This window comes from Elaeis guineensis, chromosome 9 (genome assembly GCF_000442705.2).
Source record: "Elaeis guineensis isolate ETL-2024a chromosome 9, EG11, whole genome shotgun sequence".
Lineage (NCBI taxonomy): Eukaryota > Viridiplantae > Streptophyta > Magnoliopsida > Arecales > Arecaceae > Elaeis > Elaeis guineensis.
Genome location: NC_026001.2, coordinates 18,364,368 through 18,391,991, shown reverse-complemented (window position 1 = coordinate 18,391,991; position 27,624 = coordinate 18,364,368). Strand labels below are relative to the sequence as shown.

The following is a 27,624-nucleotide window of genomic DNA, read 5'->3' as shown; positions in this document are numbered from 1 at the left end:
ACAATAGTTCAGTTGCATCGAAAATACGTAACCACTCTATTAGCAAAGAGTTGCTCCAGGATAAGGATGGGGTTGGGCCCAATAACTGTTAGGTAAGGGATCTAATGACGGCCTTGCACCTGCTTGTGAACAGTGGATCGGGCTTAACTAAGAAGTGTGGATAATAACTGTTAGGTGAGCCTACATGAATTAGAGACCAAGTCGCTGCAACATAGTGAAGCATCTGGGCAAAGAGTTGCCTACGTATCGGTGTGCATGTTACCAATAACTGTTAGGTGAGGTATATGTCATCGGTGGGACTGCAGCACCCACTAAAATTTTTTATCATGTTAGGGTTTTTATTTTCTTCCTGAGAAGTGGAGGGATCCGATAAATTAGTGGAAGTCATTATTTGCATCTTAAAGTCTCTAAAAGTAAATATAAATATTAAGTACAAAAGTCTAACTTGAATCTCTACTCTCGTAGTTAAATTACTATGTCAGTCTCAAACCTTCTAGCCCGCATCCTTGAAACCAATCGTTTGACCGGTATTAATTATAAAGATTGGCTCAGAAACCTTAGAATTATCCTGACCTCGAAAAAGTTAAGCCATGTTCTCGATCAGAATCCCATAGTGCTACCAAACTATCATACTGCTAAGCAAAGAGCTGCTTATGAGAAGTGGATGGATGAAGATAGTCGGGTCAAGTGTTGTGCTGGCGTCCATGTCAAACGAGTTGCAAAGCCAGCACGAGCATTGCCCACTGCCCGGGTCATAATCACTCACCTACAAGAGTTATATGGTGAGCAGAGCCGTACTGCATACTTCGAAGTGTCCAAAAGACTCTTCAATCTGAAGATGCATGAAGGGCAGTCTGTCCTGAGCACTATATGACAGTGATCAAAGACATTGAGGAGCTTGGAAGCTGGGCTAGAAATACAAAAGAAATTGCAGATGGATCTGATTCTTCAATCCTTACCAGTTTATATAGTCAATTCATTATGAATTTTCATATGAACAAATATGACTGCACTATTTCCAAACTCGTCAATATGTTGGTCACCACGGAGGGTATCTTGAAGAGTTCAAGGGGCACTGTTCTCACTGTGGAGCAAGCTTCTTCTTCCAAGAGAAAATCTACTAGAAGGAAGAAGGTTAAATCTACGAAGAAGCAAAAGAAAGAGAACAAGCCGAAGAATGATGGTCCAAAGACAGCTGAGGCAAAGGGAAAGTGTTTCCACTGTCATGCTGAAGGCCACTAGAGGAGAATTGTCCTAAATACCTGAAGAGCCTAAAGACCACAAAGGGTGATAAGCCTTCTGAAGGTATGCTCGTAATTAAATCTAACCTTATGGTTTCTTCTACTTCTAGTTGGGTATTGGACTCTGGCTCGAATGCTCATATACGTATCTCAATGCAGGGTCTGATAGAAAGTAAGAGGTTGAGGAAGGTGACATGATCCTTCGGATCGATAATGGAGTAAAAGTTGCTACAGAGGTCATTGGCACTTACCCTCTTCGATTACCGTCTGGTGTTAGATTAGATTTAAAAGACTGTTATTATATTCTGTAGCTAGTCAGAATTTAATTTTCGTATCTGTACTAGCATAGGAAGGTTTTGAAATTTGTTTCAATAAAGACTTTTGTTCTATTTATTTATAAAATAAATTAGTTGCACGAGGTCTTTTAATTGACAGTCTTTATCATTTGCATGTTGATGCAAATGTGAATCTAAATAAGTAAATAGTGAGTGTCGTAGGCCAAAAGAGATCCAGAGATGAAATTAACCAGAAGTACTTATGGCACCATAGACTAGGCCATATTGGATAGGACAGGATAAACAGATTGGAGAAGGATGGGATCCTTGGCTCTCTTAACTCAGAGTCGTATCCAGCTTGTAAATCCTGTCTTCGAGGAAAGATGGCCAAGTTATCCTTTGTAAGACATGAGGAAAGGACCACAGAGTTACTTGTCCTGGTACACACCGATGTGTGTAGACCATTTGATGTGTTGGCCAGAGATGGTTATACCTACTTTATTACCTTTACTGATGATCTGTCTAGGTACGGATATATGTATCTCATGAAATATGAGTATGAGGTCTTTGAAAAGTTCAAAGAATTCAGGCATGAAGTGGAAAAGCAGCATGCAAATCGTTAAGGTTCTTCGATTTGATCGAGGAGATAAATATCTTAGTCAAAAATTTTTGAGATATCTTAAGGACAACGGCATAGTCTCTCAGTGGATCCTTTCTGGAATGTCTCAGCTTAACGGATATCCGAAAGGAGGAACAGAACCCTATTGGATATGGTTCGGTCCATGATGAGCTTCACTGATTTACCCTTATTTTTTGGGGACATGCCTTGTTAACTGCCATTCACTTTTTAAATAGGATTCCATCAAAGTCTGTTCCTACCACACTGTATGAGATATGATTCGGTAAGAAGTCGAGTCTGAGTTATCTCAAGACTTGGGATGTCCGACCTATGTCAAAAGATAGATGGCGGATAAGCTAGAGGATAGATCTATTATAGCTCGCTTTATTGGGTATCCAAAAGAATTCATGGGATACTATTTCTACTTTTTGCAAGATCACAATGTGATTGTGAGTTGAAACACCGTATTCTTAGAAAAATAGTTTATCCAGGATGGCGGCAGTGGGAGGTTAGTGGAGCTCGAAGAAAAAGTCTCTGAAGAGCCCAGAGTTATAGATCCTCAGGAACCCATAGTCCATTAGCCATAGTTGATGTTCCTCTACCACCTCGTAGATCTAGCAGCATTTCTGACCTCCTGAAAGGTACATGGATATGCTTACGGAAGAAATAAAGGAAATGTTCCTTATTGGAGATAGGGTCATAGTGATGACCCTAATACCTTTGACAAGGCGATGTCTAACATCGATTCTGAAAAATTGTTAGATACTATGAAGTCAGAAATTGACTCGATACACTCAAATCAAGTCTGAACTTTAGTGGATCCACCTGAGGATATCGTATCCATTGGATGTAAATAGATCTACAAAAGAAAGATAGGTACCGATAGTAAGGTAGAGACCTATAAAGCTAAATTTATGGCAAAAGATTATAGTCACCGCGAGGGTATTGACTATCAGAAAATTTTTCACCTGTAGTTATGCTGAAATCTATCCGCACTTTGCTTGCTGTTGCAGCTTACTATGATTATGAAATCTGGTACATGGATGTGAAAACTACTTTCTTTAATGGATACCTTGAGGAAGATATCTATATGGAGCAGCCATGGGTTTTACGTCCGGTGATGGTGATCATAGAGTCTGCAAGCTGTAAAGATCCATATACGGATTAAAGTAGGCTTCTCAGAGTTGGAACCATCATTTTGATAAGACAATCAAATCATTTGATTTCATCAAAAATGAAGAGAAACCTTGTGTGTACAAGAAGATCAGTGGGAGTGCGATCACCTTCCTCATATTGTATGTGGATGATATTCTCCTTATTGGGAATAACATTCCCATGCTGACCATGGTCAAAAGATGATTGTCCAAGAATTTCTCCATGAAGGACTTAGGGGAAGCATCCTATATTCTCGAAATAAAGGTCTATAGGGATAGACCTAAACGGATGCTTGGTCTGTCATAAAAGTTGTACATAGAAAAGGTGCTGATGAGGTTCAGCATGAAAAACTTCAAAAGAGATCTCTTACCTCTTTGGTATAGTATTAGTCTTTCCAAGATGATGTGTCCGACCATATCTGAGAAGATTCAGCGCATGAGTAGGATTTCTTATACCTCGATATAGAGAGTCTCATGTACGCCATGCTATGTACTCGACTTGATATTGCCCTTGCTGTGAGTACCACGAGCAGGTATCAATCGAATCTAGACGAGGAGCACTGGATAGCCATGAAGAATATCATTAAGTACTTAAGAAGCACTAAGAATTTGTTCTTGATCTTTGGAGGGGATATTGAGTTGCGAGTCGAGGGTGTATTCTTGTTCGATATATTAGAAGGATTTTGAATATTCGATCAATGAGGCTGAATATGCTGTAGATGTGTAGAATGAATTCTGGTTCTAATATTAGTTGTAGAACTGGATGTCATGACATGACACAATACGCAAAGATAAATAGTACCATAGCCCTTGCTAAGGAGCCAAAGATCTCACCAGAAGTCCAAGCACATAGAGCAGTGGTATATGCGACTATCTCATGTCGAGGTGCGAAGAGTAGGCTTCGCAGACAACGTGACAGATCTGTGACTAAGCAATTGAGCCAATCGAAAATAGAAGTCCACCTTGAGAAGATGGGACTTAGATTTGTGGCCAATTGACTTTAGTCCAAGTGGAGATTGTTAGATATATGTCCTAGAAGCCAATATGGCTGGTATATTGTAATAATCTAGGGCACAATTTTGTACTTAATATATTGATATGATCAATAAAAGGATAATTTTTTTTTTATTCAAATATGATGTGTCTTTGAATCGTCCATGAAATTAGTTTCGATACATATTCTCAAAGTATTGAGAATTAGAGACATGTATTTAATTCCTAAATACTTTCGGTCATAGGATCATCATGAGGATGGTGATAGATCTAAATAGACTGATGCACAAATCACTTCTTTCGGGATAGATGAGTCTCTGATCTACTATGTAGAGACATAGGGCGACGAGTGCGGTGGTTATTAGAGAACTATACTGAGCGTGACCATACGAAGATTACTTGGATTTTATTCGCTTGTCAGTAATTATCTCGATGCTGTAGTTATGTGACTGGTCCTTTGACTTGAGATGATACTGCTGCTCGTAATGAGGCTGCTGAAGTTTGACTGACACATAAATATGATCTCAATGAGCTCTTGTAATGGATGTTGACGATAGTTGGTTCACTGTAGGAGTGGGGTGCGCATCAAGATAGGATTTATGATCTTGATAGAGAGAAGTAGTTCTATGGGATTCGAAAGGCTAAGTCCAAAAATCTATGGCCATAGTAGTGTGATTGATGGAAAAGAGTTTTCATAGAAGTCACAACTGGACTTGAGCTAATCGAATCTATCATATGACTGATGTTGAGGTTTGACAATTTATCCATGACCTGCCATCTAATTGGGACTCACGATAGAGGGACTGAATCATACGTTAACTGCACCTAGAGGTTTATTTTAGTTCTACTGGGTTGCCACTACATATGTTAGGTGTTACTGGTAGATTGTGAAAGCTCACTATGATCGTTTTAGATGGCAATCCTTACTGAGTTAGAAGTGGAATTGTTCCGACCCATTGAAAAGATTTCAATGATACAATGATAAAGATCATTGTATATCTTACTATCAGATAAATTGAATCTATGGGGTCATACAATAAAGGATTAGGTTGGAATAAGTAATTGAGCTTATAAAGTGTCAAGTGGGTTTAGAGAAATCCATTGGATTCATGATAACCTTGCTAGCACATGGTTGGACCCAATTTCTCTATCTATTAGCATTACTTATTTGATAAGATAATTCTAACTTAATTACCTGCTAATAACCTACATGAATAAGATTCATGAAACTCCAATTGTTAGGTGTCTAAGGTTATGGATCATATTAATTAAGAGTGCAAGTTCTTAATTAATTTTCTTGATAGTTATTTTTGGATGCCACCTTGATTTGATCAAGTTGGACGTGTCCATTGGTTAGAGGGCTTTTAGTTCTCTTATGGGGTATCTCTTGGGTGTATTTTGGGATGTCTAATTATGGATGCAAGGGCCCAATTAGTAACACCTAAAGGGTCTCCTAAAGTAAGTTGGATAACTTAAGTTAATAGGAAACCCAATGCAAGTAGGACTTGTATTATGTGATTGAATAGGATTCAATCTTGTACCTATTTAAAGGACCTCCCCTCAGGTCTCTAGAGCACCCAAACCAGCAGTCTCTCATGCCTAAAGGCTCTCTCCATGCCCTCTCTTCCTCTCCCTTTCTCTTCTCTTGGACGTTCTACATGTCCATCTCTTGGACGTGAGTCTCAAGGAGTTCCACCCCAAGGTGTTAGGCGTCCCATAATTTGCTGGTTGCTGGTATTTTGCAGCAGGTGTTTTGTAGCAGCACAAAGCAAGAAGAAACTCTAGAGAAGAGGAGAAGAAGAAGATCAAAAGAAAGATCAAGCGTTGATCATGATCCAGGCTTCGTTCAGATTCAGCAGGTCAAATTTTGGAGAACCAAAATTAAAATTAAAGAGAGCTGTTCAGGCTGATCCTGAGTGGATACTCATAGAGGCTGGACACTTGTGCGGCTAAGAAAGAACTTCTTCTTTTCCAGATCCAGATTTGAAGAAAAGGATTGCGAAACAGGTATGTGATTTGATCACAATCTGAATTTAGCATATATCAATTTCAGTATATGAGATAGATCCATATGGTTTTATGTTTTCATGCATGCATAATTCAGATTAAAAATATTTTAATCTTATTCTCCACTACGGTATTTAAAAAATATAGTTTTGAAATACATATTCATGCATCAAATCTCAAATTTCAATATAATCCTATCACCGCATAGTACCTTCAGGATTCTTCACCAGCTATCGTCATGTAGCATCTCGAATCCAATCTGCTCAGTGAGATAAGATGTCGTCTGAAATCAGATATGTATCGAACCTTCCCAATCTTCTCACTGCGCCATCATGTGTCCTCTAGTGACCATTCTGATGCCTCTGATTGCACAGCTTGATTCATCTGATAGATAAACAGTACCCTCACTGTTCTTTAGGGAGTCGAACTGCTCCTCTGTACAACATACATGATAGGTACATGTAGAATCTAAAATTTATTATTGAAAAGAAGTAGATACTCATCAGATATCTCCAAGATATCTCCCTCTGAATCGCTACTGACCGTCGTTATAGTAGCCATCATCCGATTTCTGATTGAGAGTAATCTTTAGCTAGATGTCCCAACTCGTCACATCGGTAACATCTGATCTTGCTCAAGTCCCTCGTCCTGGACTTGGACCGTCCTCATCGCAATCTTCTATCGCTCCATCTACCGTCTCCTACTCCTCCAGAAATCACCAAAGCTGAGCTGCTGCCACCTGAGCTCGAAGCTGGATTCTCCCTCCTGAGAACCTCGTTTTGGAGAATCGCTGCAGTAACCTCATCTATCTTGATGGTGCTTTTCTCCACTAGAAGAGCAGTCACAAAGACTCATACGAAGGGGGAAGCGACGCTAGCAAGATCAGCATTTTGGTCTTCTCCTCTACTTTATCGCCAATGCTGAGGAGGTCAGTGAGGATCTTCTGGAAGTGACTGAGATACTTTGCACACTCTGTCCCTCAGTCATTCACAATTGGTAGAACTGCTTCCAGAGGAAAAAGTATTGATGAGAGATTTCACTATGTTCAATTTCTCATGCTTCGATCATAGCACCATCAGAGAAGTCTCGTTAAGCACATAGATCACCACCTGTAGCCGTCTCAATACATGCGGATGGTACTCATCGTCTGCATCTGTAGCCGTCTCCAATATTGCATCTCCATGGTGATCGACTTCTCTTCGTATAAGAGAGCATCAATCAACCCTTGCTAGATGAGTACGTCCTTCACCCTTGGCTGCCATAAGAGAAATCGTTCTTTTCATCAAACTTGTTGATCTCCATTTTGATTGATCATGTCTTCTCCATCTTCAATCTTGCTCACCACCACTGCAATCTGCATCCTGATACCATCTTGCTCTGATACCACTTGTTGGTGGATGTCTGACCAAGACACCACTTCCAAGATCTTTTCGATACTGCATGTCGCAGCAGAAAGAAAGAAGAAATAAAACAGAAACAATCAAATACGTGGATCAGCCAAAAAATGGTTCACCTCCATGGGGCATGCAAACTTTACTATGAGAAAAGAAAAAAAAAATTACAAGAAGAGATCACACACTCAGCCTTCGTACACCTAATCTCTCTCTCATAAAAAGTTCTCCCTCACAAAAGCTCTCTCTAAGAAGATTCCTTTGAATCTCTGAAGCGACTGTTATTCGCTGTCCAGAAGCCTGCTCCTGCTCCTCTTAGCACCACATCGCCTCTCTGTTCTCTGGTTTTTCGCCTGATGAAATCGTGTCACACTCCACGATTTTGTTCACGCATCAGGGCCTTCTAAAGGCTTAAAACCATCCAAGAATAGGATTAGGACTCCTCACAACATCCAGAGAACTCCCCTGAACCGTCGGATCGAGACCAACAGCACCGTAAGCCACCCAATCACGCCCTAGTCCACGAGATAAGCCGTGATCGCGAGAACATGAGAAACGATGTCCTATCCACCGTGGACTGTGAGAAATCAAGGGACATCCCTCGATTTGCAAGCCCTCCGTGCACCACCTAGTCCACGGTGGACTGGGCTATTCGGGCTGCTGAACCCCCCGCGCACGTGCGCGTGGTCCTGGGCTACGCTCGTGCGCAGGGGGCCTGGGCCGCATTCTGCGTGGGGGCCGTGCTCCACCGCACCTGGCATCGCTGCGCGTCTGGGCCGCGTGCTGCCGCATGCAGCCGTGCCACCACCGCTCCGCCGGCCCACCGTCGGTCCGAATTTCGTACCGACTTCAATCGGACATATCTCCATCATTCGGACTTCGTTTAAGGTGATCTTGAGCTCGTTGAACTCCATTCATCATCGCGGACCTCACTATGAACTCAATGTGGATCGAATCTCAAGATATCAAATCATTACATTTCTAACGATAATAACTGTTATAAAAAAATTAAATCATTACTAAAATATTATCCTCAATAATTATAAATATTATAAAAAAATTATTCATAATAATAAAATTATTATTAAAATATTATTTTGATGATTAAAATTATTATAAATATTATCTCAGCGGTCATACCCATTGGTAAACGATTATTTCCATCAATCGGAGCCACTACCGAAAGTCTGTTCCCAGCAGTCAAAACCACTATGGAAAGTATATTCCCAATAACCGTTAAAAACTATTTAATAGTTTCGACCGTTAGTAAAAATCTCTACAGTGAAAAAACTGAAAAAGCCATTGCTGAATCTTAAAATAATTGTTGCTGAAATATTACTTTTCCTGGCGTTTGTATAAAGCATCGCTGTTGAAACAACCATGGCATATTTAACAGTAGCATGTAACAATTAGAAAAACCATTGGAAAAGAATTTCTCATTGATTTTTCCTTTTTCATCAGCGGTTTTGACTGCTAATATATTTTCTATTTTTTATAATGGATATAAAACTATTAGATTTTTGAGTAAAAAATAAATTATTATTAAAACCAAGTATTCTAAATTAGAGATTAAAATCGACTTATATTTATAATATATAAGTTTTTCCTTATAACCTTTTTGATCTCTAATAGAGTGACAGAATCATCTTTCTGCATAAAAAAAATACATATCTTTGTATTGCTGACTAATTAATATAACAAATAAAATATAAAATATCTATTGCACATATATTGTTCATGCATAATTTCTTGGTATATTTGTTTGTTGATTGTTGAGTAATCTAATATTATGATTATACAAGTAAATATCATGAGAAAAAGATTACAATAGAAGTGCAAATAATGAAAAATTATTTTTCAACCCTCAAAGCATATTATAATATAAGAATTTTTATAAAAAAATATAATCTTTATGATTTTATTTTAAGAAGCAAATGAGCTGAATAACTCATGAGTTGCTTGTGCTTAAGTTGACTCAACTATTGCTGGGCTCGAGTCCAACTTAAATAATTGAAATAATTTTTGGAGTCAAACTTGAATAATAAAATACTTAATTAAAAGCCAACGAGTCTAATCAAATATATATATACAAGTTGTAGTTTTTTTTTTTATCCCAACTATTCTTAATGCACTAAGAATGGATGTAATAGAATAGATAATAAAAATAGAGTAGAATATAATTGATACAAAAAATAAAAATTTTTTTTACTATAAAAATAAATATATAAAAATATATTAAAAAATTAAGTAATAAATAAAATAATATATTAATATTAGCAAATCCTCCAATGACATTCATTAACATTTCCTGACAAACAAAACCACAATTATAGATAACGATGATAAAGAAACACAGGACCCAAAAACCCAACTAAAAGCAAAAGATGGTCAATTCAAAGTCACTCCCAATGATGCATCTATAATGCAACTTTGGTAAAAAACTACAATGTCATTCTGGGTGACAAATCAAGCAATGGCTAATTCAATTGTAAACATACACCAATATCTTCTCAATAAAGTAACTTAGATCCTATGATAACATTTCTACTAAAATCACATTGTTAAAACTGCTTCATAAAATCAATCTAAAGGCCATGATACAGATAGCTAAAACACAACTCATGTTTTCCTTGCCACCCAGAATACACAAAATGTAAGGATTTTCATGGACCACAAATATAGTCTTCATTAGAGTGCAAAAGGTCAAATAGCCAGAGGACCAATTGCCAAGAAAAAATAAACACTAGTCTTTTACACAAGAAAAGAAAATGCAACTAAATTGAAAGCAATAAAAAATATGCAAACAAACAGTAAATGCTTTATAAGAAATCAATCGTATCTTTGACCGTGATAGCCAAATAAGAGGAATACCTTAGTTTTAAAAAGAATATCAATATTAGCCAAAAAAAAAATCAGCTTTCCTCGAACTAGGTGATTGTTACATTAAATCAAAACCCTACTATCCCATACCAACCACAAAAAAGACCATAAATAGACACCAAAAAATGACTTTTTTTTTTTTTTTACCAGATGGAAGAGAAGACGACCAAAGCTGTGAATATGGGAACCAAGATCATAAAGAAAGAAAAAAATGACGTACCTAAACAGACAAATGATTGACTGCTGCAACGAAGAGCCTATTGTACAGGTGGAAGCTTTGCATTAGCATAATCTTCGTCTTAATATATATATGCAGGAAAAAAATTTTATAATCAGATCAATCATAAAAAAATTATGATCAGGACATTATCTATCATATGCATATATTGGGATATTTATCAAAAAAAGATAGTCATGTAATATTTATCTAAATGTTCAAATATTTTTAGAATTTATCTATTTTTTTTTATATTTTAATGTGCGCACGTAAGCGCGTGTGGTCATCCATCTTTTGATGGATATTTCGAAGCATGTCGGATCATAATTCTTTCTATGGTTGGTTTGATTATAGAAATTTTATCCATACATGCATACATATATATGTATTTATATATATACATATGTGCATCCACACATACATATGTACGTATGTATGTACACACACATATATATATATATATACCACACACATAAATTTATCTACATATAGATATATGTATGCGTGTGCGTGCGTGCGTACGTACGTATATATACGTATATATATATATATATATGTATATATGTATGTTCGTACATATGTATGTATGTACAAAGAAGTCTTCATTTTACCCCACTTTCTTTTTTGATTACGAAGCTTTTAATGATCTTTTAATGATATTAATATTATTATTTATTTATCTTTCATCAAATATTAATATATTAATAATTACAGCTTTAAAATGGTCCGTTCTCTAGTGGATAACTATTATTTTCCTATGGATATCATTTATCTATGAAATGAAGAGAAAGTCTTACCCACCTAGGAGGTGGTAAGTCATATTTCCATCAGCCGAAAAAATAATATTTTTATTTCTTTCTTGAGATATCCTTAACCCAATAATAATAATAACATAATATATAATATTATCTTATATATAATATAATATAATTTAGTATCGAATAATAATATTTTTTATTTTAATATAATATATTATTATAATAATATATTATCATAGTATAATATCTTATTTTATTATAATAATATAAGATATTATTAATATTATATTATAATAATAAAAATAAATATATAATGTAATAATATATTATTTTAATATATATTAATATTGTATGCTATATTATAATATATATTTTATTTTATTATATATAATATAATTTATTATGTTATATTATATTATATATATAATATATATTATAATATAATAGATTATACTACTATATTATTTATATAATAAATATCTATATAAGAAAGGATATTATGAAAATATGGATAGATTTTAGCAACTTATCTAAAAAATTAGTAATACAAAAAAATATATGTAAAGATTTTCAAATTATTTTTTAATATATAAAAAAATATAAAAAAATTATTTTTTATTTAAATATTATTTATAAAATATTTATTTAAAAATATATAATATATTTACACGCACGGAGGCCCTTCACTGGCAAAGGCTCCAATTTATATTTATAAAATATGAGTTATTATATTAAATGAGACGAGTCATGAGGTTTGTGTCCGATTGGAAAGAGGACCTCCCAGACTCAATCCAACACGGAGAGGCTCGGGAAAGCCCAAAACCAGCATGAGACGGCATTGCCCTATAAAAACTTCAATTTTATTAAAAAAAGACATCAGAACCGTTCATCGTCCACGTCTTTTCCGAAATCATGACCGTTCATCATATAATTCTGGCATCTTGATTCATGGACGCGATAATTCGACGCGTGGTTTGGGCCACGAGATGCGCTGGTGGACTCGCCAGTCCCTCCAACTTCCCTTTTTTGGTAAGACAACGCGAAGCATCGCCGCCATAGAAAATGAATAAGAAGGAAAAGGGTACACCCTCGCCCCGTGACATCCCTTCTGAAACCTTCGCGTCGCCTTGGATCGATTGATCGAGCGGAGAGGCTGCTCCAGCGACCGCTGCTCGAGGTCAGATCCCGGGATTCTCCTACTTTTCTCCCCCTTTTCCATTCGAATTTCTCATCAGAGCATCCGTCTTCGATCGTTTTCGCTCCCCACGAAGTTCGATCTTTGCGTTTTTCCAGGGTTTTGACCATTGCTAGGCTTTTTGTCCACTTTTTTTTTACTTGATTGGTCTTTCTTGATCTATCCGTGTGTTGATTTTTTTTTTTTTTGATTCGACGGGTTAGGAGAATTAGGGTTTCGAGATCTGTTTGAGACTTTGAGTCTTAACTTCTAGGGTTCCGGTTTCTAGGGTTTCAGTTTTGCCCGCTTTCTTCCTCGATTTCTAGCGTCTCGCTCGTTCCGCCGTTTTCTAGTGTTCTAATGGTGGCGAATCGGCACGGGGGCTACAGAGACCAAGAATTTAGGGACCGGGAATCTGATGTAGAAGTCTCCAGGAGGAAGGATTATTATCTTGATCGATACCGTGATGGGGACCGGGACGGGGACAGGAGCCATGGGCGCGATATCCGGGATAGAGTTAGGGATAGGCAGAGGGACACCAAGAAGAGAGATTCTTTAAATGGGTACCATCGTTCTCCCTTGAGCGCTAGCAATTCGAGCGGTGGCGGTGGAAACAAGCAGAAGCGGAGCCGGCTCTTGGGGAGGTTGGTTGATCGAGAGCCTGGGGAGCTGTCGAGTGGAAGTGGATCCGATGACCCCGAGGCTTCCGAGTCTCAGGTTTTAGATAATGGAAGTCAGGGCAAGGAAAATGGGGCTTTGCCTTCGCCAAGCAGAAAGAGGAAGTTCTCACCAATTGTGTGGGATAGGGATGATAACAACCAATCTAGTGTAGTGAGTTCCAGAAACAGAGATGACACACGAGCACCTGCTCTTCCTCTACCACCTCCACTGGCTTGTGGATATGTCGCACCCAGTTCGATTGAGACGGTTTGGCAGTCCATGGAGCAGCAGGCACCAGTAGATATGAGGGTCTCCATTGATTCACCCCATGATCTGCAGTTGGATAATGATCATGAGCCTGGGCAGATGGAGGATGAGCATGAGGAGTACACCACAGCAAGGAACATCTCTACTTCACGATGGGCAAATGGGAACAATGAGTTGGACGATGATGAAGCTGAATTTTCTGATGGAGCGGTTGAGCCCAAGAGGAGAAAAAATACCCCTGTGGTCAATACAGTGGACAAGAAATTACATAAGAAGGTGCCGAGTCCTGAGCCTGGAGAGGTTGTTGTGAGAGAAGGTTCTGAAGGGGCGGCATCAAAATCATCTGCATCTGGGGGAGACCATGGGGATGAGCATCATGGAGTTGAGGTGGATAGGAATGATTATATGGATGTTGACGTGGAGGAGGTTGATGAGGATACATCTGGTCATTTGTTAGAGACTGATTCTGAGACAGAGGGTGTGAGGGATGAAACCCCGGAACCGGTGCAACCTCCCCAAAGATGTATAGACATGCTACAAGGGTGTAGAAGTGTTGATGAGTTTGAGCGGCTGAACAAGATTGATGAAGGCACTTATGGAGTTGTGTACAGAGCAAAGGATAAGAAGACCGGTGAAGTAGTGGCATTGAAGAAGGTAAAGATGGAGAAGGAGCGAGAGGGCTTCCCGTTGACCTCCTTGAGGGAAATTAACATTTTGCTGTCGTTTCACCACCCTTCAATTGTGGATGTCAAGGAAGTTGTTGTAGGCAGCAGCCTTGATAGTATTTTCATGGTTATGGAGTACATGGAGCATGATCTCAAAGGGCTGATGGAAACAATGAAGCAGCCATTTAGCCAGAGTGAAGTTAAGTGCTTAATGCTTCAGTTATTGGAAGGTGTCAAGTACCTCCATGATAACTGGGTACTTCATAGGTATTTTTACATTCTTAAGTTTACAAATTAAATCCTTAGATCTATCAAACGTTCTTGATTGTTTTTTACTCTTTTTTTTTTTTTTTTTGGTTTTCCTCAGGGATCTGAAGACGTCAAATCTTCTTCTGAATAATCGTGGTGAGTTGAAAATATGTGACTTTGGTCTGGCTCGCCAGTATGGGAGCCCATTGAAGCCATATACTCATTTGGTGGTGACTTTGTGGTACAGGTAGGGACCTCCCTATTTTTCTTTATGTTCATATTTGTTCTTTTGTTCTTTGTCATTTTTGCATTCTGCCATATTCTTAGTTTATATTTGGCCTTTTCCCTTAAATGGTCTCATTTATTTTGTAATGGCAGGGCACCAGAGCTTCTATTAGGCGCAAAGGAATATTCAACTGCCATTGACATGTGGTCATTGGGTTGCATAATGGCTGAACTTTTAGCTAAGGAACCATTATTCAATGGAAAAACCGAGTTTGATCAACTTGACAAGGTTCCATTAAATCTTTATATCTTTTGCCTGCATGCTACTTCGATCTGCTTCTTTGATTTAACTTGCATTTATGTTACCTTACATGCAGATATTTAGAACACTTGGCACACCAAATGAGAAGATATGGCCTGGGTTTGCTAAATTGCCTGGTGTCAAAGTGAACTTTGTGAAGCAGCCGTAAGTTACTATTCTTTATTTCCTTTTTCTTATCAATTTACCAGCTCCTTATTATTATTATTTTTTTAAAAGCTAAATCCACATCATTATTCTTGCAAATCTTTTCCCAGTCATCCAACCAGTGGTGACATTGTCTAGACTTCCTGGCTTGTCTTCAGGGTGCAGTTCTGTTCATGCTAGTGTTAACCCCAGACTATTTTATTTTTGTTGCTTTCCAGGTATAATAAGCTGCGGGAGAAGTTCCCACCTACATCATTTTCTGGTCGTCCAACCCTATCTGAAGCCGGATTTGACCTGCTAAACAAGCTGCTAACTTATGATCCAGAGAAGGTGATGTTCAAGAAAGAATCATGGGTTATTTGTACTTTTTGACTACTTAGGCCTATCTTTTTATTTCCTAATGCTGTACTTTGCTTTTGATGCAGCGAATAACAGCAGATGCTGCCCTTAAACATCCCTGGTTTAGTGAAGTTCCTTTACCAAAGTCAAAGGAATTTATGCCAACATTCCCGGCTCAACATGCACAAGACAGGTACATGGAAATGGTGTTTATGTGTTGCAGCAGTGTTTTTGTACCTCAAAAAGTGTCTTAATTGTTGAACATATTGTGAATGCAACTTAGGCGGCTGCGAAGAATTATGAAGAGTCCTGATCCATTAGAGGAGCAAAGGAGGAAAGAGTTACAGCAAGGGGAATTGGGGACTGGCAGCATCTTTGGTTGACTGAGTCAACGTGTGGTTGCACTTGAATGCTGAAATGCTACTTGTGCTCCATCAGGAAACACTATACTAATTTTTTTGAGGTGAGAGGAATGTTTTCAAAGCGATGTTCCACAACTTGTGTTAGTATCAGGCGACAATTGATGCCGTTCTTTAGCAGGCAACTTGATGATTTGGGTTGGAGATTAGATACTTTCTTCTTTTCCTCCATCAAACAAATTCTGTTGCAGGATTGTTTTGTTCCTCGGCATCAATGATCATAAAAAGTGCTTCATTTATGCAGCCTGCATTGCAAGGTGTGGCATATTGGCTTTTATTTGCTAGGATCAGTTTCATTTGAAACTTGTGTATGTAACATATTTCTCATTGGCACAATTGTAGACAAGGCTCGAATTGCTGGATTTAAATAACAGAAATTTATGGATATATTGCCTATAATTTTAGTGCTGTTTCTTTTGATCTTCACATTGTGTTTGCAAGAGACAAATGGTGTGAAGCGGAGGGGGCGTTCTTAGCTTTCAATCCTGGAGAAATGGTTTGAAAGAATTCTAGTACAAAGGTAATTTACTGATTGACACTAATTATTGTGAGCAAACAATGAGTATGTATGTATGTATATGACGATGAGTTAAATTGCTTTTGACATTGCGACATTTATAAGGTCCTGAGCTATTTAATGTTGCAAATGTTATAGCTTCTGCCTGTGGCGATGTCTATATGTAATTATTCTCCAGCCATGTCGGACAACTATAATACGAACCTATGAAACTTTTGTTGTGCAAGAACGATTTATGCAGTTAGAATATCATTCATGCTCCAGTATTTGGCTTCAGATTAATTCAACAGGGTTCCATTTATAAGAGCCTACCGGTGCCTAATTCAGCATACTTCTCGTTGAATCCTGGAAGGATATATTATTATCATCAGTGTGGAGTATTAAGCTTCCAATCAATTGTTTGAAAAACAACAGTCTTTACTCTCAAAAGGCTATATCATTCTGAGATGCTGTGTGCATTAATTATAGCCCTGCTTGATAAACTCTGTCCTTGGAAGTTCTATGCTACATTTCCTAACGTGATTCTGTTCTCGTGCTATTGATGGTAGTGCTTCAGTGCTTCTATAGCTGAAGGGGTGAAAGGCTTGAATGCCTGGCATGTTTTCAAATAATTATACAAATACTGCTATTTTTGTTGGCGTGAAAATATGAGACACGCACGAAACATTCTTATGGTACTGAAGGAATAACCAATAACATACATTAATATAAAGCATGTGAAAAAAAATTTGTACATTGACTTGATGATTTTCATAGCCTGTGCTTTTTAATTAACTACATTCTTTCTTTATCATATAACCATTTCTTTTTAATTTACATTTATAAGGTGGTGGTTTTAATTGTTATTCTGTGATAACTTTCAATAGTTTGCTGTAGGCTGTTAGAGGCCTTCCATTTTTCCTCTTCATATAACTTATGAAACTGCCTACTGATTCTTGATAATGCTGTTTGGGAAGTCAAATCAACTTATTATTAATTATTGTTTGACATATTTGCAGTTTAAGCTATGGCTTCTGCAAAATATGGAGCTTGATGGCTCTGACATGAAAGTAGTATGCATAGAAATTTCCTATGGTCAGTATCTTTCTACTATTTTTTTTCTTTTTGTATTGAAAAGTTGGATGCTGCTCTTTGTTCCTATTAAATCTATACATCTTGGTGGGCCCATTTTCATAGATAGCATTTGCCCTTGAGACATTAATTCCCCTTGCTTTGTTTTTATCAGGTGCTTTAATCTGCTTGTCTGTCATGCTTCCCTGTGATTCTGGAAATGTGATAATATAAGATGCACATGCAGGAGTCTTGATCTAATGGTCTGATAATTCTGCTTCCTGTTTCACTTAAGTTGTAAATTATGTTAAGATGCTTAGAGTTTTGGTGGTATTTGGGTTTTCTTGACAGTAATATTGGGATGACACTGCTGTATCAAAAACATCTAACTGAAGGGCTACAGGATTATCAGGATAGCCACTGAGAAATACCTAAAATCCAGTTTGCTTTTTTGAGATATTGATAGCAGATTTGTGAGAGCTTTTTCTTTACTTGATTAGTTATACATTGGAGGAATGCTTCTATGTAGGTATGTGTATAATAGTCTTATTGAACAAGAGCCTTATAGCAAATGCATGATCCAGTTAGTGAGATATGCACATCTGTGGTTATCTTTCAGGTTCAGATTTCGTGCACTACTATGTCAGTTCATGGCTGTGCTGATCAAGCCTTTGGGAAGTCATATGTTGATTCTCTCAAAATATTGAGATCCTTGTTTCATTAATTAAATTTTCTGTCATCTTGATCTGCAAATTACTGAGAATAGTTTTTTTATTTTTTTGAAGTTTTTAGGTTAGATTTCTTTTATTTTTTGATATGTTAGCATCCTTTTATTATTTTCTTGTCCAGAAATTAATATCATACATGGAGAGCATTAGGCTGCTATATCTTGTTAGAAACATTGTTTCTGCTTTAGGCATGATTAGTTTCCTCACCGTATTCTTGCCCACTATGTGTGGTGGAAAGCATGAAGCGGTGTTTTTGTGGCTATATATGAGTATTGCCCGGTGATATCTCTTAAATTAATAGAGATTATTTACAACCTATGTGATGCATGTACATTATTTGTTTACCCCAAGTTGATAGATGATCAGGTGATGTCGTTGAAAGAATTAATAAAATTCTTAGCGTATGTTCATAAAATAATAGAAACATTGCAAGTGTAGAGAATATTCTATGGAATAAAAAGTTTACTTTATCAAGGAATACATATGCCACAATAAGAGTTCTATATTTTGTAACTTGTTCATTATATATTGTGTGGGTGTGAAAAAATAAAATTGTAGATATTGGGTAAGCAAATGCTGTAGTAAGGAACAAAGCTAAGACTGCCTAGAAGAATGGATTCTTTCATAATGTTATGTTGTTAGAAAAGTTCATTTTTGTTGGACTAGCTAGAAATGAGTAGATTATGTTCAAAAACCCTCAGTCTAGTAGACAATATTAATCAGTCAATGCCAACCTTGCTGGTGACATTTTTTAATAAAGCCATCTATGGTAAATGTTATTGTATTATTTTCAAGCATAAGTCTCTCTGTTGCATGAATTTTCTTCTTTTGGAACTAATTATAGCGGGGCAATAATGATAAAAATGCATGATACTTGAATTATAGTATTTGATGTTTTGAACTTATTATAATAAGAAAATAGTGATTAAAAAAAAAAAAAGACTTGTAAGGATCCTCATCATACTGAGCATGGGATCTTCATCGATCTACATGAAACACTGGTGAGAAACTTGTGTGTATGAGAATTATATAAACTCGTAAATGTCGTAAAACTTCTGACTAAATGCTTAAGAAGGACTCATAATTTTACTCTGCAGTTCTGAAAGAAGGGTACGGCATTGTTATGGGGAACACATTTGATTGTCACTGTACAGGACTGATAACGGGGCTGAATTGAACTGTAGTTGGGCTAGGCTGGGGTAGACATGATTTGGGTTATATACTTAGCCAATCTGGAATTTTAGGCCTTACTAGATTTGGTGTGTGTGGTTGCACTATGCTGAACCTTAAGCTTATAAATTTCTGTTATAACCGCAAAATGACTATCTAGCCAGGTCCAAACTATTTTTGACCAGCTATATGAATCTCATTCACCAAGCATTCTTATTTAGGGCCACCTTGATGTTATGTCAAACTTCTTAGGTTATGTCTTCCTCTCCTTCTACACCTTCCACGCAAATTGAATTACCAATTGCTAGCTTAATTAATTCTATATTACTTGGTTGTTAATATGTGCAATTCTTGTAGCTCATTGTACTTTTTTCTTAGTTCATCCTTTCTAGACAGATCATCCATTCATTTGAAGTTTTGAATCTTCTTATTTCTATTAAAGTCAACATGCTCTTGGACCCTTTTTATTTACTGATATTTTGAGTTGTACAACATACCATGTTGCCGTTCTATAGAATTCCCTTTTAAATCAACAATCATACATCAATAAAAAAATATGACAATATTGTAAAAGCACTTCTTCACATCATCCAACCAGCACCTATTCTATTTTTCATTATTGATGTCTCTATATTTTTATATAATATAACAATACTGATTATATGTATTTTCTGTTGTCTACTAATCATATGTACAATAAACTTGCATTCCTTATGTTCTGTCTTTGTTATGCTAATTTATATGCCTTTTTTTTTATAAAATCTTTCACCCATAAATAGTGTTATCAGGACAAGGCAATATTGGGGTTTTTGCTGTGTCCGAACATGGAATAAAACCAACGATCATGACTTGCATGGTTCACACTGTAGACGATGCAATGTTTTGTTCCTAACCTTTGAAGGTTTAGTAAAAGAAAAACAAGGGAGGGAGAAAGGAGGGGGGGGTGACAGAGAATGAAGGTTGAGAGTGTAGACATGTCAGTGAGAAACCTGTTCCTCTCCATCTCCAATGCTTCCTCATAGATCAGAACTTTAAAGACTAGATCCCCATCTTGGGGCGGAAGGGAACAACTCATCCAAGAGGTGACTGATTTACCCTCCATGATGATTTGAGCTAGCATTTTGTGAGGTTTTGGGATGAGACATCATAGATTGTTAGGGCAGCAAATGGCTCAGATGAAACGGGGGCATGCTTGACCCCGACGTGACCTCATTTCAAGTACAGGTCTTAATATTGCATTTGGATTCAAATGTAATAGATAATCAGGTTGTGTCCGGTTGGGTCCATGGAAGATATTTAGATCCATCCAATCATTTTGATCTGATTAGAGTTATGTATGCCCTGGACCCAATGCAAAATATTTAGGTCTGGGGCTGGTGTAGGTTTACATTTGCGTACTAACAATATTGCATGAGGAAAATTTTATTCTTATTTCTGAATCAAACTGAATTTTGATTGTCAGAAAATTGTTCGCTGACATGGTCAAAACTCTATGAATTAATATTTATCTAGAATTGCAATCTGCTTCAAGAGGTTAATAAGCTCAACAGTTGGCCTTCCTTAATGTAGTGAGCTTAGTTTGAGTGCTTTTCTTTTAAAGGAGGAGAATGAGTGGGAATATTTTATTTGGGTCAGGTTGATAACTAATAGGAAGATCCAAAATAGACCAATATATTGTACGGCTAATGTCAGGTCGGGTCAAAGTTTATAAAATCCAGATCCAACCGAAATGTGGAATGGGTCTAATATTTGAACTCGACCCATTCCGATGGGTCTTCAAGAATGGGTTGGGTCGGGTCTAACCAGCTCGGTTTGGGTCGAGTCATTGGTCAATCCGATCTATTTATATAGATTGTCACATGGGAAGGAAGAAAAGAGATCATGGAGAGATAGAGAGGAGGGATTTAATAGGGAAGCCATTGAATCCAAACCTTAGGTGCCCTTTTCTTGGTGCAGCAACCAAAGAAAAAAAGAAGTCCGCTTAGTGGGCATACGCACCCATGAGTACTCTCAAGGCATCCACATCTCATGGAGGGTTAAAGGTGCTCTATATCTTCTACCCCTCTAGGGGCATAAATGAAGTCATAGCCTGATAGTTACATCCCAAAGTCATTACCTCTAATCCAAATATTTTTGAGTTAAAAAATTTCAAATATTACTATATAATACAATATTAGCCGTGCCCTTCTATCCAAATCTTTTAAACTTTCCGTGTAGGATTCCTTGAGATACATGGATACTTGACACCCATGTCCTTTCCTGTTAACATTGGATAAATCCAATTCAGTATTTGGTCTTGTTTTTTTCATCAATTAAAACTATGTCATCTATAAAGAACATATGGCACAACTTATTTCTTTTCTCATCAATTAAAATTATGTCACGTACAGAGAGCATATGTCACAATATACTTTCCTGAATATCAGTAGTAAGTTCAACCTTGATGCTTTCCTCTTGTTTGGTTCTTCTTCCTGTTGTTATACTTTCCTGAATATCAGTAGTAAGTTCAACCTTGATGCTTTGCTCTTGTTTGGTTCCTCACCCCACTCTTTGATCTCTCCTTATTCTCCCTATAGTCCTCACCTTTTCATTTCCCTTATTTCACACCTTTTCTCTTTACTGCTTTTCTCGTCCTTGCACAAATCTGGATTAGTCCACTTATTTCTTTGTTTGCAGTTGGCTTGTGCGCAAGCTTTGTGCTACCTCCTGCTCTTTTGCCCCCAACTCCCAACGCCCCTTGCTGCTTTAAGCGGTCTCAAGCGAGCTTAAGTTGAGGTTATGCTTCTTTTGAAAGGTTTGGCCCAGGACAGATAGGCCCCCTTAGCTTGTCATAAGAGTCCATGCTAGTAAATAGTGCTTGTCTACGGCAGGAGAATATTAGTAGTGACAATTCTATGCAGAACTTCATGCTGGAATCCATATAGAAAACTAGCACCATTTGACTTGTAAATGTCGGTCTAAATAATGTTTAGGGTTTCGTAGAATTTTTCTACTTAACTAATATATAGATATTAGTGAACAACAATATGTGGAAAACAGTAGGGGAAAAAATACGATATCTTTTGAGCAATAGTTATGGTCTCTTAATAACATGGACAAGGTTTTGAAGGAACATCCTCCAAGTTCAGATTGGAACAATTTTAGGATCCGAAAAAGAGGGAAATGGATCTAGTTTCCTTCAAAATTTCTTCGTACAACCTACAAATGAAATCTTGTGACTAGAAGAAATGAAGTTTGAACCTTTGACTCCTTAATCAAGCAACTTGGCCACAATAATGTTGATGAAAAAAATAATATTTAATAGCTTGATGTTTCTCCTATATTCAAATTCCCATGGATTCCAGTTTTTTTTGCAAAGCTCATTGAAGCACAGTCAGCTGCAATTGCCCTTGGTGCAACTTTTGTTTGTAGAGATGTTTAAGCTAGTACTTTTGATCCTGTAAATTTAGGAAGTGCAATGCTCCTGGTTTGTAGCTCTCTCCAACTTTAATTCATGCATTTATTGTGATTGGCCTTTCTGTACACTTCTCCCATTTTATGAACTACGATATGTATTTTTTAGGACTTCAACAATTGCACATTTTTCTTCCCGTTATAATATGTACAAAGGTTCATTTTCAATCAGGGAGTTATATTCTTATTTGGATGGAGATTAGTTCCTGCATTATGCTCTCAGATTATCCTTCTTCCTTATGTAGACTAGGTGAATTGTTACTATTTCATTTTCAAAATTATTTTCATTTTCTTCCTCAATGCTTATTGCTGTCCCATTTTAGAATGCTGTTACTTGGAATCGGATGATCCATCCAAAAAGGTTATCCATGAGTTTTGTGTTTGATCTCTGATAGAAGGGCCAAAAACTTGTTCTTACTATCGATTATTGAAAATGTCGGCTTTTATTATTAGTACTGCACATACAAAATCAAATAATTAACAGTATATTGTTTTGTATGAAAGCACACATTTTATAATGTAATGTAGTATTCATCAGAACTCATATGTCCGAAGCTTTGTTTGTGGCACATCGTCATTCTTGATTATCTGTATTTTGTTTTTGTTCTTAACATTTTCTAACATTTTGAAAATTGTAATAATACTGAGTATGTCCACAAGCTCCATAATGATACAAAGAATGTTTATGAATAATAATCAAAATCACAATTAGTTTTGGACAAGCACATGTCAGAAAATTATCAAGGTTTTTCAATCTATGACTAGCTATTTGCTAATCAAATATTAATTTTACAAATCAGAGAGGCTTGTAAAATACTGTCTCATCCTGTTCTGGGATTTACCGAAAGAAAAATTAGTCATGGAGGTGGCTCTTTCTTTGGTCTTCAGTTTATGCAAGTTCATGTAAACTGAGAAATGCAGCTATATTCTATCCTTTTGTTTATGAACAAGTCTGACTGGTGATTGTAGAATAAGGGTGTTTAGGGTTTAGTCTATTGAAAGTCTGAAGAGCACAAGGCTAAAAATGGAGATCATGTATCAGTACTAACAAGCAAGCATGACAAGAGAACCTTCATGATGAAGTGGAATGATGTTCAATCCAAAAAAAGAAAAAAGAAAAAGTAGGGGAATGATGTACCTTTTTGTTTCACGTACGCACACACCACTGCAAGAGTCAAAACATGAAATAGATTATCTACACTGCCGATCTTGACCTGCAACCTCTAAACTATTGAGGAGCTAAAAGTCCATCCAGAAGATCATTTTCATATGCAACAAATAATCTGAAAATAGATGAAAAAGGTGCAAGTAGATACTATTAAGAGTCCCTTATGTTGGCTGATTATTGAACACTAGGATAATAGATGACTAAAAAATGTTGGAGTTGAACATCCATGAAATGATTAGTTTCTATTGGTAATTACTTTACTAAATTATTTTGAATGAAAATTCCTAAATTTGTTTTGAATGAAAATTCCTAAATTGCTTCAATGAGTCACGTTCAACACATGTAAAGCATATACATGGTGGCTATATTCCAAATGAACTCCCTGTAAAGCACGATTCTTGAAGATGGATTGCTAGGTGTAATGTTGCCAACAATTGATGACATCATGGGCACGTGGGTCAGCAAATTGACTGACTTTTTGTGTAGAAGTGGCTTGGTTCCAAATGAACTCCCTTCAAAGCACTACGCTTGAAGATGAATTGTTGGGTGTAATGCTGCAAAAAATTGATGGCATCATTTGCATGCGAGTTAGCAAATTGATGGACTTCATCGTGTAGATTGCTCACACAATTCTGTTTTGTATTAGGTATAGATCTTGATGGTTTATTTTTGAAGATTAATTATCCCTTTTTGTTGCTGATATAAATTTTCAGGGTGCCACTATTGTATGATTTAGGGTTTTTTTTTTTTTTTTTTTAATTAGCTCTTTTGGATGTAGGTTAAGCATAGGTTGATGTTTCTTGTTTATTCTGTTCTTTATTAAATAAGATTGGTGTTTGCAAGGCTGATTTTAGGCGAGGTTGGGTTCAGGGACCGTTGAGGCTATTATACTTGTATTTTGGCGTGACGTTGTAGAATTTTATCTGAGGTTTGGTGATGCTGTAAAATTCACTATTTTTGGAAAGACTATCATTTGCTGGCCAGGCAAGATTTGGATGTGTGCTAGGATGGTTTATAGGATTGTTCCAGTCCAGTTTTGAATTACCAAGGTGAAAAGTAGTATATCAGATTTAAAGTTGACTAGCAGGAATCCTTGGCTCTTGGTACTTTGCCTTCCTACATTTCTTCCTTAATGTTGGCTTGAGGAATTCCCTGGGCTTGTGGATTGGAACTTATTATTAGATTTCTATAGCTGCTGCAAACATGGCTTAAAAGCCAGTTTTTATGATGTGCAGAAATGGCCTTGTACGTTCATACCAACTTTCTTTTTTTCTTTTTTTTTTGTGGGGGCGGCGGGGATGCAGTCCACGCTTAATGACTACAGTCATTGCCAATCGATTGAATTCTGAGACTGGTGATGGGGCTTTGATTTGTTTTTTTTTAATCAAAAGTTGTTAACCTTTCAATAAGTGTCAAACGTAGGATTGGACTAAGTATTGTGCCATTGCATTTTTTTCCCCCCGATTTGCCTTTGTTTCTGTTTGGATCAGTGATGAGCACAACCCAAATCCAATCCATATTTGAAGCGGTCAGAAAAATTAAATCCTAGAATAATCCAATTTCATTCAGTTGGGTTGGGTATAATATTAATTTTATTAATCCATCGGATTTTTCAGGTCAGTCAACAATAATCCCAATACGAATTGTGATAGACATAATTTGATTACCAAATTATTTCATAGACATATTATACAATAAAATAGTAGTATGAAAATGCAGACATTATCGAAAATGTATACTCTATAAGATTTGTTTGATAACCACATATAATTATAATTAACCACATATTATTGATCAACTTTGTTAATAGGAAAATAATTTTTTATATTCAAGGAGGTATCTGAAGTATGTCTGAAGTACATATTATGCTACTTTGGGATTATTTCTGTTCGGTATGGGTTTTAGTTATCTAAATCCGATCCGTATTTGAATTGGGTCATGTTTTTTAAATCCAAGCATAAGCCAAACATTGTTGGTTTGAGTTGGGCTAGATTAATTTTGGATTGGTTTTTAGGTAGGAAGTAAGTCAATCTGATCCACACGCAGCATTAGTTGCATGGATGGGTTAGGATGAAAGTATCTCAATATCCTCTTCTGTTGGTTTACGTATTGAGGGAAAAGTGACAGTTGCAGGGACTGGAATGATACAAGTCGTTCCAGAATTTTGAGCCATTAGTTTTTCTCTGAAAGTTTCCGGTGTGAAATTCGAAATCGGAGATGAAGGAAGAGGAGCTTGGTTCATTCATAGTTGAAGTTTGTGTTTGCTTTATACAGTAGACTTTCGTTTTTTTGGATGTTTTGTTGGTTTAGTGACATGAAAAAATCCTTATGATTGGATAGGAATGGATTTCAGTTTGTTTTATATTAGTAGAAAGAAAACTGACAAGACATGTCATATGTTGGTTGTTCTAGCTCATTATCCCTGTCAAATTTGGAAAAGTCGTCATCCGTAGCGCTGACTATAGTTTTGCTTGCCCACTTTGAGAGAGTATGTGCATGAGATCTGCGTATATTCTGAATGTCATTTTTGTATTTGATGTTCTAGTAAATACACTACATTTGGACAGGGTTTGTATCTGTGTATGGTATTTTTAATTGCAAGATGCGAGGAGATCTTGGGATTAAGAAATTGTCATAAATGCACTCTAAACTGAGGAAAGATGTGACTATGGAAAGTTAAAATTATAAGCACGGAAGAGAGGAGATGAGAAGCTATTGGTTGGACCCAAGGCTATTCACGGGTTGCGATGAGGAGTTATGATGGACTTCATGCTTGTGCCTCGGTTGTACCATTGGACTTCTCATATTAGTCTACGCGACTACTTGGCACGGATGGTGCTAAGTCGATATCTAAATCTGTGAAATAATTTACAAAAGAAGAAAGGTGAACGGTAAAACATGTTAAACAGCAATATCAGTATATTATGATATATGATTATCAAGCATTTAAGTTGGGGACTGAAAGCTGATAAGAGGAACAAGGTTTATTCTTGTAGTGGAGGTACACATAGCAAGTATTTCGAGTGTTTTACTGATTTCTACTTTATTGGTAGTTGAAGCTGGTGGAAAGTGTTGGCTACGCTGATGCAGTCATTACATGAGACTTGGTTTTCTGATTTGAAGTTCATATACTGATCTTCCCATGGCGAGTGCCTTCCTATGTACTCATCTGTCTCCCTGGAGACCCGATTCACTGCAGAAATTTTGTCCTCTCTCCTCAACAAGGAATTTTAGTGCTCATATAATGGATTAACATCGTAACAAATCATGAATAAGTTCGTTCTTTCTGCTAGTTTCTGGCTCACTAGGGACCGTTCGTGCACGATAAACTCGGAGGTGTTGAACCTACACCCCCGCTAATGGTATCTTTTCTGAGGTTGTAGCGACTACAGAAAGGAGGCGAAGGAGACCAAACTGGGAGAGGAATTAAAGAAAGCAGTGTGAATGGAGAGAGAGCAACGTGATGGCTGGCTACAGAATTTTGTGAAAATATATATCAGCCAAATAGACTAATTCTGTATCAATAACTGGACTTTATT

The 27,624-nt window shown here is 36.9% G+C and overlaps 1 protein-coding gene across 7 annotated transcripts; it reads left to right on the top strand.

Annotated features, from left to right (window-relative positions):
* The first annotated feature begins 12,557 nt into the window (after positions 1-12,557).
* On the top strand, positions 12,558-18,023 carry LOC105051381 (cyclin-dependent kinase G-2). Of its 7 annotated transcripts, XM_073243858.1 has the most exons (12): positions 12,558-12,712; positions 12,999-14,568; positions 14,669-14,797; positions 14,929-15,064; positions 15,153-15,241; positions 15,460-15,571; positions 15,667-15,773; positions 15,864-16,043; positions 16,121-16,256; positions 16,441-16,519; positions 17,515-17,590; positions 17,742-18,023. In XM_073243858.1, the coding sequence occupies exons 2-8, from the start codon at positions 13,070-13,072 to the stop codon at positions 15,961-15,963; spliced, it is 2,172 nt and encodes a 723-aa protein (XP_073099959.1). In that variant the 5' UTR covers positions 12,558-12,712; positions 12,999-13,069; the 3' UTR covers positions 15,964-16,043; positions 16,121-16,256; positions 16,441-16,519; positions 17,515-17,590; positions 17,742-18,023. The 7 variants fall into 7 exon arrangements, with proteins under 7 accessions (XP_073099959.1, XP_073099956.1, XP_073099957.1 ...); XM_073243855.1 differs by having other exon boundaries at positions 16,121-16,519; XM_073243856.1 differs by having other exon boundaries at positions 15,864-16,256.
* Positions 18,024-27,624: the final 9,601 nt, after the last annotated feature.